This window comes from Phaethon aethereus (genome assembly GCF_964289735.1).
Source record: "Phaethon aethereus genome assembly, chromosome: 1".
Lineage (NCBI taxonomy): Eukaryota > Metazoa > Chordata > Aves > Phaethontiformes > Phaethontidae > Phaethon > Phaethon aethereus.
This window is the reverse complement of record NC_138575.1, coordinates 149,627,387-149,642,886: the sequence shown is the minus strand read 5'-3', so window position 1 is coordinate 149,642,886 and position 15,500 is coordinate 149,627,387. Positions and strand designations below refer to the sequence as shown.

Genomic DNA, 15,500 nt, shown 5'->3' with positions numbered 1-15,500 from the left:
GGGTTGCCAGTCTTAAGGCATTCCAAGCAGTCTTGCAAGAGCACTCAGTCCAAGCTTTTATTTGGGTTCACAAACTCAGTTATGAGTGTGCATTTCATAGTTGTGCTCAACTGAAGAAGCAAAGGCCAATCTACACTCCCTGTGTTACTTCATGGGACGAGCGTTCTCTGCTCGGCAGATTACCCTGCATAACTATGAAGTAATTGAAATCTCAACAGCCTTTTCCATCTTCTGGAACCGATACTGACATGACAGTGGCGAAGAAACATTGGAGGGAAAAAAAAGATGGTTAAGAATTAGTAGTACTTAAATAAAACAGGCTGCTTTCTGATTCTCTTTAAGTAGCTGCAGTTTTGGGAAAGATGCAACTTTCTTGAAGACCACTGTTCAAATACACCCACTCTGTAACTATGATACCTTCCTTCCTGACCCATGGCATCATCCTGGGTTCACCACCACCTTCCCGTGTCACAAGATATAAGCTCTTTTTCTCCCCCACATTTGCTGTATCTTCTCAGAAACACAGCTTCCTTGCTCTTTTGTCTCCTCTCCTAACTAAATGCATTCACCAGCCTTTTCTCTCTTGCTTAAGTAAGCTCTCTTCAATGAATGTAGATATAAAAAAAGCAAAAGTGCTGCAAGGCAGCTACAGCACGCAGTGTATTTCACAGGTTTCGCTGCTTCCCCTCCTTCATTTTTTAAGCACTGTAAAAAGATTAAGCAGGCACTTTTATTTTTGAATATACGCATCTGTGTCAAACAATTTCTGTATTTAAGTCAATATATTCAGGTGCCTCTTGGCTAATCAAGTCTGACAGGCTCTTTGTTTAAGAAAACGAAGATGTGAAGTACAATAATTCTGTTGCCCTGAGGATGCAAGAGACAGCACACTGCTGACTGGTTAATACGCATTTTATGAACTCAAACACTTCTTAAATATATGAAGCCTGTCTGTCTAACAATACTGTGTTGACATTGTTAAGTGGATATACTGCAGAACTTGGGATGGCATCATTCTCACTACAAGGAAGACGGGCAGAGCTTAGGTCTTTCAGATAAAACAAACTCATCACCTCTTGAATCAATGGAGAAGTATTCAGCAATGAACTTAATATGAGAAAAATAAGTTACAAATTGACTAAGCATATTTCCCACGGCATAATGAAATAAACAAAATCAACTGTTAAAAGACAAGATTTTTAAGCAAACCTTGAGCCAGTTTGCTAGTTCAGCACCAACAGTAGATGTTTATTACCCAGCAAAAGAAAAAGAAGAATTCTCTGCCACCAGTGTGCATTTAAGTCAAATCTCCAAAGCACAAATGCGCTATTGTCTACACGCCAAAGTACATGGCAAGATGGGGCTTCTCGGCATCGCTTCCTCCTTCTCGTCAGACACTGCCTCAGCGCCTCACCAGGCGGGTGGGAGGGGAGGCACCCAGCACCACAGGAGCCTGCACAAACACCCCACACGATCCGCTTACTCCCAGCCCTAGCCAAAAGACAAAAAACGTTCCACTTCCTTTGCCCATGGCCTTTGAAACCTGAGCATCGAACTACTGGCTGCTAATGAAGTAGAATTTGCTTTTAACAAGCCCAGGGAAAGGAAAATTACAGCAACAAGCATCGCTTGGGTCCCTAGTCTATATCGTGTCAAAGTGATGGCAAAGCTAGGTGGTAGCAAGCCGTTGTTGACCCAAGCTAGCTTCCGAAGCAGCCATTCAGCTGACTTCCTACCATCTTTCTGTTAGCACAAGGTCACCTTCCTAACTGCCTCTGGCAACTCTTCGACGAGAACACACCAAAGCCCTGGTCACCATGCTCCTTAGGCTTGCCCAAAGGAGGGGAGAGGGACAGGGAAAACCATTAGTTAAAAGCAATGTCAGTTCTGTTTATAAAACTTGTGCTTCTGAATTTAATAAGGTTGATTGTTGGATATTATAATTCTTATCATGCACTACAAAAAAGGCCTGATGTAAAACACCATTGCCCAATAGACAGCAGGTATAGATCTGGATTCACTGAAATTATGGACATATATCCATATCTACTTTAGTTGGATACAGTATTACCAACTTTCTTGCATGTGTCAGATGAAAAGTTATTTTCAAGGAGCTAACTGTTAACCAGAAGGTAAGGCCAGGAACTCTTCAAAGAGATTTCAGAGATGCAAAAACAGAATTTTGACAGAGCCCATACAGCCTCAAATTTCTGCATTTCACAAAACTGGCATTTACTACGTCAACAACAAAAAAACCATACAGAAAATACAGTGTCAATACTCTGGCTCCTTGTCCGCGTTTTAGGGTGCATTAATGACAATCTCATAATGGTACCTGACATCTCCAAACTGGAAGATCATGCAGTGGAGCACGATCTGCCAGGAGGGGGCAATGCAACTACACATGCAATTGGTGCATACCAACAAATGCGGGACCTCATTCAAATAATGAATTGCTGAAGATAAATACAGACCCTCTAGTTTTATATTCATAAAATATTATTATTATTATTCTGTCTTATATTCAGATGAAGCTTGATAAATACATATGTTAATGATTTCTCTCACAAAGAACTAGGTAGGTTGGTATCAGCTAAGGAAGAGGATTGGAAAGATCAATAATGAGACTTTTGCTTTGCCCACGCTAGAGACAAACCAGAAGTAGAACTTCTTACTCAGTACCAATCCAAACTGCAAGCAATTCAAATGAAGTAGATAACAAATAACCTCCCCGTCTGTAAAAGAAACAAAGCTCTGGCAAATATCGCCTGCAGGTACATCTACATTAGCATCTTGGTTCAAATCAGGAGTGCTCTTTTGAAGTGAATCATCCAATCATCTCCACTTACCAGGTTTTGTTTCATATTTTGAAGATGTCTTGGAGTGCCAACCACTCCTTTTGGATGAAATTAAAAAGGCAGATGCACTCCAACCACAAGCAGGCATGCAGTCTAGACCTCAGCTAATCCAAAGGAACTCCTCCTGTCTTCAAACACGTGAAGTCTGGGTCCTCAGCACTTTAATTATTGTGCTCCACAAATCTGCTTCTACTGGACTGTACTACTTGCCAATGGTGCTATAACCTTCAACTTCAAAAACATCCATCTTAGGTTCTCATAATCAGGGACAGAGACACCATTTAATGAAGTTATCCAGAACTGTGGAGGTCCACACAGAATGGGATGCCACCACAGCTAATTCAGAATTTCCCAAACCAGAATCAGTTTTGCAAAGTGCAAATTCAAATGCCTTTCAGTACCTGTCACACTGAGCACTGGTGTCTCCACGTTGCTGAACAGAAACATAGACTCATATTAGAATAGCCAGGAACAGTTCAGGTTTCTGTTAAATAATCTAAACACTTATATGTCATATATCTGATATTTATGCAACTAGTCTTTATATCATTTTTAAAGGGGGGGTCAGGGGAGGACAAATAATCCCCTTCTCAAAATACTTCAGGTAATTTTCTGCACATTGACCACATATCATTTCTACCTCCTAAGGAATACAAAAATTATAAGGTTCCTGCAACAACAAGTTTTAGAAGTCACCTATATGCCTTTCAAAAAGTAATCTTTTCTCTAATACTGCTGAGAATTACAGTTTTTGGCAGATGTCCTAAACACGGTTCCTGCTGCAGTCTCGGTCAAAACTGTCTAGGCTCTGTGCCAGCATTGTAAGAATAAGCCCTCAATTTTAATTTAGGAAGCTGGGGGGTTGGGGGGAGGGGGAGAAGGGGGGCAAAGCTTAAGCAACTTGTCCAGGGAGATTATCTATTGTGTTAACATTCTTTGGGAAGAATTTTAACAGGTATACCTAAACACACACTTACTCTACACAAGGAAAAATTACAAGAAAGCAAGGCTTGGTAAACATGTCAACAAACTGATGGAAACCCAAAGATTCAATGCCTGACACTAATCTTAACTCACATTACCAAGTTTTTAATTGTTTACTGGTTTCATCAAAACAGGGGGGTGAGTTAAGGACAAAGTGACCACATTTCAATATTCTGGCCTTCAATTGTGTCACAACACTGATGTGATCTAAATATGTGTCTACCACCCTTCCCCCATCTTAAAGAGCTTGTTTTGTTAAAATCACTTGGGATCATACATTTTTCCAACACAAGATCCAACGGACTAAGTGGAGTTTTTTGAAAACTGCATGTGAGCCTTTTTTTATATTCACTTTAAAAACAATATGCCCACCCCACCACCTGCAAAAGGAAACCTTTCTAGCTCATCATTCATATTTATGTTTCTAAGGGAATCAGACTGAGGTTATAGACTCAATAAAAGGTAAAAGCTTTACTCTTACGAACTCTACACGGTTTACTGTGTAACCTTATTCAGTAACACATCAACCTACATTATGTGCTGTGTTGTGGTTGCTGAAGTTGTTAGTTCTGTTTTGTATTTTCAAAAGCAGGACTGATTAAACATAACTTTCAGGTAACTGCCTTTTCTTTTCAATTGCTCATTAAATTATGATTTCTGCAACATCCCCAAAAAGTCCAACCCTCTGCAGAAAAGAGGTGCATTGCTTTGTTTCCATTACTAGCAGCAGCATCTCCTTTATCTTAAAAAGAAACTCCAAATTTTGAGGGTTGCATTGATTACTAAAGCAAATGATCTAAATAATTTAATTATAATCTCCTTCTTTGCCAAAAAAGTATCACCTACAGAACCTTGGAGATTAAAGAGGCGTTTAAAAGAACTAATTGATTGTGATACTAAGCAAAATTTTAGAGGCTAAGTAGTATCTCAACTTTTGCCCACCTTTGACAATATCAATAAAATATTTTATTTTCATATTGTCCCATGCTCTCTTTTCGTAGCCTCTTTTTATGATCTGTTCCCCCTACAAAATTGCTACAGAGCCAGAGTCTAAAAACAGTTGGAAGAGCTACGATGTTTATCTTGGCAATCTCAGAAGGGTGGGGAAGAAACAGAAGAGAAATTGAGTTTATATGCCTCCCCCTTGTCCCTCCTCCTGGCTTCATGTGTGGCTGAGTCTTTGCTACCAAGGAGCAGCACTAAACTCACTTGCACACTGAAAAAGAGGGATAAGGAGCATAATGTGACCTGGAAAGCTATTTGGAATTTTGTATTATTTGTTATGTAAACACGTCACAGGATGCAAATCAACATTTGGTCCTGGTTGCGCCCTCCTTAAACATTACCAGGATTTGGAAAACCAGACTGGGTGTAGTTTTTCCCTCATTGCTAAGTGAACAGTTGAAACAGCAACTCAAGCAAAAGGTCATTTAAGGACGACTGGAATTTGACCCTGCACTTCCTGAGGAACAAGAGGATTGGTTTCACTTCAGCTCTGTGTCATACCCAGCTCTGGCCTGAAGAACTCTTTTGAAATCCTCCTACCTCTGAAGCTCACACTGCATATTCTATCTATCTATCTATCTATACGCACATGAGATCTTAGGAGGTGCAAAGTATGACAGAACATACATTAATTTTCTTTCATCTTCAGGCAGTGTATGCAAATTGAATACTATACCACAAAAGTATGATTTACATATTTGTACTTTTTGCAAAATTATAATTTTAACACTGATTTATAAATCATATTTATAAGTCTAGGTGGCTTTTAGTCATCATGCTACTATGCCTGAGACAGTAATATGTTAAAAAAATAGGCTTCTACCTACCATGAATGAATGCCAAACACAGATGTTTGAGAAAGCTTTAAAGGGAAATCTGAAGCATGTCATGGCCCCAAAAAAAGTAATCTTATGGTACTGCCCCCTTTAAAAAAAAATAAAAAATCCATCTGGGAATAATTAATGTCTCCCCTTCTCTACAGCTACCTGAAGTCTAGACATGTTGCCTCTTCTTTGAACAGAGAGCAAGACACAGCCTCCCCCTAAATACCTTCAAACAACCCAACTTTGGCTCCTGTTGCCTCCATAGGAGCTGCTGGATATTCAAATGCTTTGGAAGATGGCTCATATTCACGTAGCCAGACATGGATTTAAGTGCTTTGCTCTACATTTGCCAATGTATTTGAACATGTTGTTTTCTTTCCTGAGATGTGCTGGGGCTACAGGGAACTCCTTTTAAACGGGCGTGGGAATGGGAAACTCAAGCAGAACAGGAGCTTTTTTGTCCCCTGAGCTCCAGCTTCACGTCTCTACCTCTTCTAGCCGCCTCCTTTGCTCCTTCTGCTGCTCGATGCGCTTCTGTCTCTCTGCCAGCAGCTGCCTCTTGTACTCCTCCTGTTCGCGAAGCTGCTGCTCCTGCAGGAGCTGCTGTCTCCGAAGGGCCTCAGACCGTTCCTTGTTTTCCTGCTGCAGTCTCAGGAAATCACGTCGGAGAGTTGATTCTCCAGGCACATTGACAATGGAACTGCAACAAGAGGAAGTTAAAATCTCCCGTACAATACAGCCTGATGGGCCATTAAATACCTTTTCCAAAGCAGGGGAACATTAATAAAATATAGCACGATGTTAAATTTTAATCTCGTTTCTTTCGGAGCGAAGACACTGGATGCATGTCAAATACATGCTCTCAGTGGAAGATGTGAAATGAGGCCAAGCAAAATAAGGACCAACTCTGACATTGTGGAGCCCCTGACCAATCATATTTGCCATAAATATCCTTCCATCCAGAGCTCGCTGGCTCTAAGCCATATGAGGGGGAGCTTTAAAACCTTTAGCAGTCACAGAATAGGTATTCAAACCCATGGGGTGGTTTGTGTGGCTTGTGTGTACACTTAATAAGAGAGAAATTTAGCGTGCTCCTGATTTATAGTCACAGACCTTTAGATGTACTTGGCATGGACTGCCCAGAGCCCTCCCAAAAGCAATTACTACCTTGGCTCTCCTTCTTGTTCAGGCACTTCCTCCTCTTCTTCCTCACTTCCACTATATTCATACTCCGTCTCATCTAATGGGAAAGAAACAAAGGCCTAGATAGTGCTTATCTTTAGTTTTAGGACAGTGGGGAGTTGCAGTAGCACCTGAGTGAACCAGTTCCTATCCCCTTCAGTGAAAATATCCATCACAGACCTTAGAACTCATTCTACATATACAAGCCCATCTTCCCACGCTTGTGAAGTGGCACTTTCTTGCAGCAGACTGACTTTCAGCAAATTCCTTGAACGATGCCAGGTTTTATATGTAAGACAAGACACCTGGAGAACCTTGGCACCACCTGAATAAAGAGAACAGGCTGCCCAAGACATTTGCTTCATAGCTCTTGTGATGGGTTACTTCCTGCGAGTCTAATTTATGGCACAATTCCAGGAATGAACCTACCACAGACCAAAAAAGGGAAAGGCATATATGCTAATACCCTCCTAAATACTGTTTAATGCTTGTATGGAAGAGGCAGTGGCCCAGAAGCGAGTAAATTTAACTTATCTGAAAATAAAACACTTGAAATTGATACTTTCTCTGTAGAGGACAGAACAAAACTTAAAAGCCTGCTGAGAGTCAAAATATTAATTAAAAAAGAACCTTTCAAGGTTTTGGGGGTTTTTTTTTAGGTTTTCTAGGGGTGGGGATTTAGAATGCAAAGCAGGACAAAAATATGTGTTTTTAACAAGCTGCAATACTTGATTTTTAGAAGCTGCATACCTTTCTCTCCTCTCTTCTTTCTGGTCCTGTCTATATGGTCCTTAAGCTGGATTCGGACTTGCCTTTCATTTGGTTGGTCACGTATAAAGGGATGTTTCAAGAGTTGTTCTGTAGAAGGTCGCTGCATGTAATTCTTCACTAGACAACCTTCTATAAAGCTGAAAAACTTTTTTGACCTGAGAAAGCAGGGAGGGAAAAAAAAAACACACCACCAAGATCACAGATAAAACTCAGCTCAAACATTTCTTCTGTTCTTCCTCAAAGTTAATTCCTTTCCTCAAAGAGCATCATGTCCCAGAGGATGGTACAAGTGCTGTCTGCAAATGTGCCTCCTAAAGAGAGCTGCATGTGCTCCAGCTGAGCACTGGGGCGGATGGACACAGGGCGATACCAACATACCTGCAGTCCTTAGGCACAGCTTCACAGTAATGTGCCCTCTTTCACAGGCCTAATTGCCCTCAAAGGCAAATCACGCAAACCCAGCTCTGCTACTTCTGGACCAGAGCTGGGCAGCATCCAGCTTGCTTAAAGCATGGGCAGGGCAGCTCTCGTTGTGTCTCCACCTGCCCGTGATATCTAAGGGCATGTCTGCTTCAGAACAGACATACCAAACACCGCAAGAACTGCGGCCAGCATTCCCTGACACAAGCAGCACTGCGCTGCTTTTGTACGCACCTGAACTCACTGAGATAGGTCTGCGAGTATTTAAGATTATTTTATTGTTTTACATGAAGAGCCACACACCAAAAAAATCCTCGTAGAACAATAGGCGGGTGTCAAACAGTGTTGTCTGTTCAACACAGGCACTTGGGGTCAAATTCTCACCCACACAATTTATGGGCATGAACTGAACTGAGTTCCTCCTGCATACCACATAAAGTGTCAGAGTATGGAAGTTAGCTAAGATGGAGCACCACCTTCCTAAATTTGCACTTCATTTGAACCCTTGAAAGAGGGCCTCTCCAGAAAGAAGTGACCAAACAAACCACCTTGCAAAATGCCAATAACGGAAATATTCCAAACTGCATTTTTCATCATTTGGCCTGTTTTCTCATAACCTGACACTGAGCACACCATCAGAACATCCGAGTCACAGCGGCACTGGCTTTGGCCAGAGTCACTTTTTGATTGCTAGGTGCGCTCAACCTGCTCCCATGCCTGGGCAGCAAACACGTCCACTACATGGTTAAGTATAAAAACAACAAACGTTGCCATCCATCGCTTCACTTTCCTACTGTAATCTGAGAGGCTGAATTCAGGGTAACTTTGCTGTTGTTTTTTTTATTCCTCATGCCCTAAGCGTTATTAATCTAAACAAAAAGGGTAATGAAAGGCCCATGCAAATGCTGTATATGTATCTCTATTCTTTTAACATGCAGAAGGCAAGTATGAGAGAGGGAGAGGGATGCCTTGACAGTACAGGTGCATAAATAAGTCAATCCAGACAAAGACCAAGCCCAGCAAGCAAGCCAAGTTTATATTACATTGATATTGAATAGGCAGTCAAATCACTTCATTATTTTGACAGGATCACAGCATCCTGTGATCCCATTCAATCTATACAAAACCTCTTTCTAGGGAGTACTGTTGTTTCATACATGCCAGTTTTAACCAGTAACTGGGAGGAAATCCTCCAATACTAATGGATTCTTCTCAGCTGGCAAGAAGTGCACACTCAATTCCAATCATTTACAATAATTATAGTAAAAGCCTTCATTTGTTTTAATAGCTCCTTTCAACTTAGCAACTAGAACACAATGGTACTGTCCTGTTTCTGTGTTATGATATATCTGAGAAAACATGCTGCATACTAAGAGTGCTGAGGGAGTTTATTTTTTAAAATATGGATCCATTTGTCACCTTAACACAGATGCTGCTCTGTCAAGAAAAAAAGCTTAGTTTTCATTTTCACACAATTCAAGACAAAATTTCTCTGGGACAAACAGAACTAAAAAAACAACGTATGCTTTTTATTTCATGCTTTGATTCAGTGGCACGGAAGATAACAACAGAGTGATTTTTGCTTTACAATTCTGTGGAAGCAGTAACAAAACAGCATGCGATGAGACACAAGAAAGCATCACACTACAAAAGGGGCTACAAACACTAGAACTAATACATACCATTTCTTGGATTTTAACCGTGGGGGAGGGTTCCTGGGTATCAGAAAGAGTGCCCTCATGGGATGCATGTCACAAAGCGCTGAAGGAAAGAAAACAAGACCAAACAGAAACATAGAGATGTTGGCTTAGTTGTTCTCTGTCAATACCACAGCTTCAGCTTACACAACCATTCCTACCATCCCGACCACACAAGCAGCAGATGCCAACAGCAACAAAACTAAATGGAATTAGCCCAAAATGACAAAAACTCCACAGCTCAATGTGCCACAGGTGGCCCCAAAAAGACAAAAAGATCGAGGCACAGATTAACCTTCAGACTCTAGCATGTTGGGAACATCTGTGCAGAACCCTCCTCCAGCCGCACCTAGCTTATGTTCCGGTTAATAAAATACTGGGAGAAGATGATGGCAGAACTGAAGAACGACACAGTTACTGTTTCATATAAACTTCATTCCACCTGCCCTCCTCTTCCATTATGCAGATACTTAAGGCAGGACACCTCATTTTTACTCTCCAGACTTGGAGCTTTTCTCTATTCCATGTTCTGAAGCATGGGAGAGTCTGTATAAAAAAAATTATTCTCTGCAGACTTGAAATGCAAACCTGCAACTTTTTTCAAAAGAAGTCCCCTTGGTTTCAGTGGACATTTAGTGGGAGTCCATTAGGACACAGCCTTTCCTCCTGCTCCAGAGCAAAGCACCATGGCAGAGCCAACACACAGAAACAAGGAGCAGGGAGGGAGACTGCCCAAGAAAGGGTGCTAGAAGCAAATCCTCTATTTTTACCATCTTCCTGTGCTTGACCTCTTGCACCACCAGTCTCAGCCTGAATGACCACTGCAGGAAGAGGTCATGTCTTCCACACAACAGAAATTCACGAGAAAAAGACTGATGAAGAGGATTCTGGATTCAACAATAAGGGGCCACAACCTTGGCAAATAGGACCCTTGGATGCCTGTGGACCTCATCAGACCACCAAGCTTAGAGACGGACTCTTCAGCTGCCGCTGGAGGAGGAGGCAGAGCCCACATGCCAGAGGACAGACCAAGGCAAGAGCTGTTCAGCATTTATGTTGGATCTTTGCTACCTTCTCAAATGCTCCTGTTGTGCTTTTACACAAAGAGGGGCCAAGCTCTGCTTCGGTGTGGAAATGAAAAAATATCATTGTCCAATTCCAGGCTTACACAACCCACAGACACAGCTTCTAAATGAAAGCCATCCAGGCAAGCCAATGCACTGAACAAAAAGGTACAGCAAAAAGGAGGTCAAGTGGCAGCTCAAACGCTGTTAATACAGCACTCGCTGAGGTGTCCTGGGAGCAGCTCTCACATGGGCATTCATGCAAATGTGCAATTAGGAAGAAAAAAAAAAAACAACACAACACCAAACCATCAGACTTCCTAAAACATGAATCAAAACAAGAACGTTGTGCTTCAATTTATAAATTTTACATTAACAATAACAACAGCAACAAAAAAATCAAGACAGCTGCTATAATAAAATGACCATTTTTTAGCTAGGAAAATATCAATGCTACATTTCAACATGATTATTTCAAAGAGAGAGGTTTCAAGCTGGGCTGTGGTGTGGTGGTTGTTTATGTGTAAAAAAAATTTAATTAACTCACTCTTAGGTACCTTAGGTTGTTATTTTTTAAATACAGATCTACAGTTGGGTTCAGGATAAGCATATTTGCTAGTTCAATAAGGATTTCTCGTAAAAATTACTACTGAAAGCCAAAACATCATGCCTAATTTCTTTTCTTTTTACATCCTTCTGTCTTCCTTGCACGTATCTGCTGTTTGCCTTGATATTCAGAAAGAGTAAGTATGTGAGGGGAAAATAAGCTATAAAAAATTGTGCATTTTTGGTTTCCAGGCTTCTGTCTCAAAAATACCCATATCAGCTGATGAGTATTGTCAAGCAGGGAGCATTAAGTTCAATATTCTCTGTTGAAGATGAATTTACGGTTTAAGTCATGCCACTGCTAAGGAAAATCAACACCACCCACTGACGAGTGGAAACAAAAGGAGAAGCAATGTAAGCATTACCCAGACTGACGGAAAGCCAACACAGAAACAATTGCTACAGATGCTTTTTTCATTAAGGTCGATTTTCTTGAGGCCCCACTGCCCTTCTCCCCAGCTGAGGTTTCAGCATCCCAGGCTAGGCAATACACAACTGGGACACAACTCCAAAACACAATATACTAGCCATAGGAAGGAAGTCTGACACTCGATTAGCATCCAAATATTCCTGCTATAGAAATTAAATTACTGCAGTCTGCATTGTAGTGCTTAAAAACTGTCCCATCTTTATCAAAAGCATTGCTATTTATGGGATTTTATATTTATAGGGCAGGCAAAACCAAAGAGAACAGAAATAACATGAGGATACTTTCAGAAACCTCAAAACTAGGGTTGGATTACAACCAGCATCTACCAAGTATAGGTTTCAGTCTTAATCAGCCCACTGGAGAAACACACATATCACTTACGGGGAGCTCCTTCTGCCATCTCTATGGCTGTAATGCCGCATGACCAAAGGTCACTCTGCATAAAAAGAGAGAGACCATATGTTAGTAGGTGGATTTACCCGTTCAGACAGTAAGAGAGTACTATTTACAAAGGCCCTGTAGGTGTGACTGAAAACAAATACCATGTCTATTTAAATAATATAAGCTACTTTTTTCTTGTAACAGTATCATAAAATCCTCATCATATAATACATATATATATGCACAAATGCGTGTGTGTATTCATACAGCGTATGCAAACAACCCTTTCTGATAACACCTAAAAATATATTCATGTTATCACAATGAAAAATACATTTGCCCAAAATCTAAGTCTATGAAACAACTGAATTTGCAATACTCCCTTGTTTACAAAGGGTCGAACAGTTCCCTATGATAGATTCACAGAAAGCACCACACCCATTCCCTCAAACAAAAGATGGAGAAAATGAAAGACTGTGAAGACTGCAGGGCAAAAATCCCCAAACGTGGCAGGTCTTTCTCAGTGTCTAAACCAGCAATAAACACAGGTTAGTAGAATACACCCAGTCCTGAACTTTTTCTAGTCCCAATAATCCAATAACAGCTTTATATTGGGGAACAGCTATCACTGCTAAAATGGCAAGAAGCCTCTGTTGGACACATTGTTTGGAGCCAAAGCAAATGCTCCTTCCCTACAATCTCAGCTTTGCTTGAAACGTTATGGAACAAGAGTCCTCCAGCAGAAGCCCTTCAAGGTACCGCCTCTGACCAGCGTTCCTGACTAGGGAGAGCCTCAGCGAGAGCCAGGAGGGTCAAACACGGGCAAGAAGAGCTGGAGGAGCCTTGGCAAGGGACCAACTCCACAGACTGCTGCAGCTTATGGGGCAAAATACTGGAGAAGGCTGACCGAAAGAGAGCTGCTCTTGAGTAAAGCAGTCTTCACTTCTGGTCACAATAATGACTTTTAAAAAAATCAGTCAAAACTAATAAGCGCTTCTTGTAATACAAGCAGAGAAGCATTTCTAATGATCGCATTTTTAGACACAGCAAGGCAATCTCTTCTCTTGGTCCAGTCCAGCCATTTAAGCTAAACTGCACAGCCTCATGATCTTACAAAGCCATTTAACCATGATTTTTTGGGGGGAGGGAGCCCTACAGCTTCCACCAGGAACAATAAGTGGGTGTTTTCAGAGGCAGGAGGAGTTATTTTTCACATCACTACTGCGTTAACAAATATTGCAGAGAGTTCTTCCCCTTTATTAGATCATTTAATAGCCACTCTTCCTTCCTAATAACTCCATCTGCAAAGATATAAAGCATTACCTTTAGTACAATGAGCTGATGGATGTAAAAAGCAATTAGAGCAAGAGAAATAGGATCAGTCTGATCAATCTTAGTCAAAAGGTACAAAAACACCAATTCAAACAATCTGTTTTTTTAAAATAGATTTAGACATACACAAACGTACTGATAGCTAACACCGCTATCAATCTCAGCAAATTGATATAATTGATATTCAGCTCTAAAGTTCATTGTAAGGCCTTAATCACAGGCCTTCTGATATCTCTAGTGCCCTTCCTGGTTAAAAGTTGGAACAACTTCATTAGTCTAAGTGAAGATTTTTTTTAAAAGCATGTTTTCACATTTTTTCTTTCCTTGTGCTTTCATTAAAGCAAGCTGAGATGAACTTTTAAGATTACAGGGTGCTTTCACTAAAGAAATTTAACTTTAAATACAGAAACATAATATTTTTAAGTGTAGTGCAAGTATCATCAATCCAGTTACAGTTTTGCAGTAATAAAATCTTTGGTTTGCAGCAAACTATGTAAAAAAACTATCTTTGTTGAGAAATGTGGCGATGGATAAATTTTTATAAATATGCGTATGTATCTCGAAATCAGGAACAGGTTCGGTTTAAAGAGCTCCTTCTGTACTTCACTGGCTCTCCAGACAGTGGATCTATTTAAGGCAACACCTAAAATGCATTGTTCTGGGTTACTACAATAACTGGGACATAGTCTAACATAATTTAAAGTATAATCATTATACAAATTGAGAACAGGAGAGTTCCCAGTTAAACTCTTTTTTTGCCTTCTCTGAGCACTTACAGCACGCTGAAGTCCTACTCCTTACGCCTCGAAGCTACGGCAACTGTTAAAGGTCACAATCTGGCAGTGACCCATACCTTGTACTGTAGCAAGAATATGCCTACACAAAATCATATTACTCCTACAAAGCATAAGAAGTCTCAAAAATTGCCATCGTTCATGGACGTTCATACTGCAAGTGTAGGGGTTTTGTATGTTGGGGGTTTTTTTTCTGTGAACAGGACTCTCTTACTCTGTAATCATACGTAGCATCTGGATTTTCATCACAGGCAATAACTTCTGGAGCCATCCAGTATGGAGTTCCAATAAAAGTGTTTCTCCTGCCAACTGTCCTGTCCAGCTGAGCGCTTACACCAAAATCCACTGTGAGTGGGAAAAAGAGTAAAATAAAATAAGAGGGGAAAAATAATGCAGTGATTACTTCTGTAAGGTGACTTGGAAATAAAACCCTGTGGATGTTCCATGTGGGAGAACCATGCTGAAGAGAAACATGATTATTAATGCTGAGGCAGCTGAGCCCTCGTGCTTCACATGCAACATGCTCGGGCCGCAAGTGTCAAGAGACACAGCAGCGTATGAGCACCTCTCCTGCACCTCTCATCAGCCTGCCCCTACGGAAGGGAGCATACAGCTGCAAAAACACTGCCTGGGAGCCTGAGGAAGGGTTATCGCCCTTCCCAAATGGTGAAGCCATGCACCTTTGCCTATACAGAGGGACCTCCCTCCCCAAGATACCTCTCATGCTATGGGAAAACCACGCGTCTCCTTTTCAGCTGTCTTACCTTTCCTGCTCTAAAACTGGACAGCAAAAAAAATCTGTTGCTCAGCAAACTGCTCTCTGCTCCAATGCACAGAGCAGATGTGTCGATAGGAGCAAAAGATGAGGATTGTTCATGAGGTGCTAACTTTGAGCACACACGCACACGTACTGCAAAGGAGATGCCCGTTTTGTTACAGGGCAATTACATTACAAGGCTGTCTTCTTCCCTCCAGTACTCCCCGCTCAAGACAACAGTGATATATGCCTTTCTATACTAGTAATTGCCTCTGCTCTAGGAGGGCTGTGTCAGCTTCACTGCATCCATCATCTGAGTGACACTGACAGGATGAGATCGGTGGGAGCAACGGTTTGGGAGCTACTGTGCTCCACTTTGGACCAAAAGGAGGAAA

General features: G+C 41.2%; 1 protein-coding gene across 13 annotated transcripts in view; it reads right to left on the bottom strand.

Annotated features, from left to right (window-relative positions):
* MAP4K4 (mitogen-activated protein kinase kinase kinase kinase 4) overlaps positions 1-15,500 on the bottom strand; it is a gene marked incomplete at its 3' end in the record, with an annotated part of 164,845 nt that overhangs the window by 37,866 nt on the left and 111,479 nt on the right. For all 13 annotated transcript variants that reach the window (XM_082009076.1, XM_082009071.1, XM_082009072.1 and 10 more), the window contains exons 7-12: positions 14,563-14,693; positions 12,223-12,277; positions 9,727-9,805; positions 7,604-7,779; positions 6,839-6,911; positions 6,161-6,371 (exon numbers count right to left, since the gene is read on the bottom strand). In XM_082009076.1, the coding sequence (XP_081865202.1) occupies positions 6,161-6,371; positions 6,839-6,911; positions 7,604-7,779; positions 9,727-9,805; positions 12,223-12,277; positions 14,563-14,693 (725 nt within the window). The remainder of the gene's footprint in view (positions 1-6,160; positions 6,372-6,838; positions 6,912-7,603; positions 7,780-9,726; positions 9,806-12,222; positions 12,278-14,562; positions 14,694-15,500) is intronic.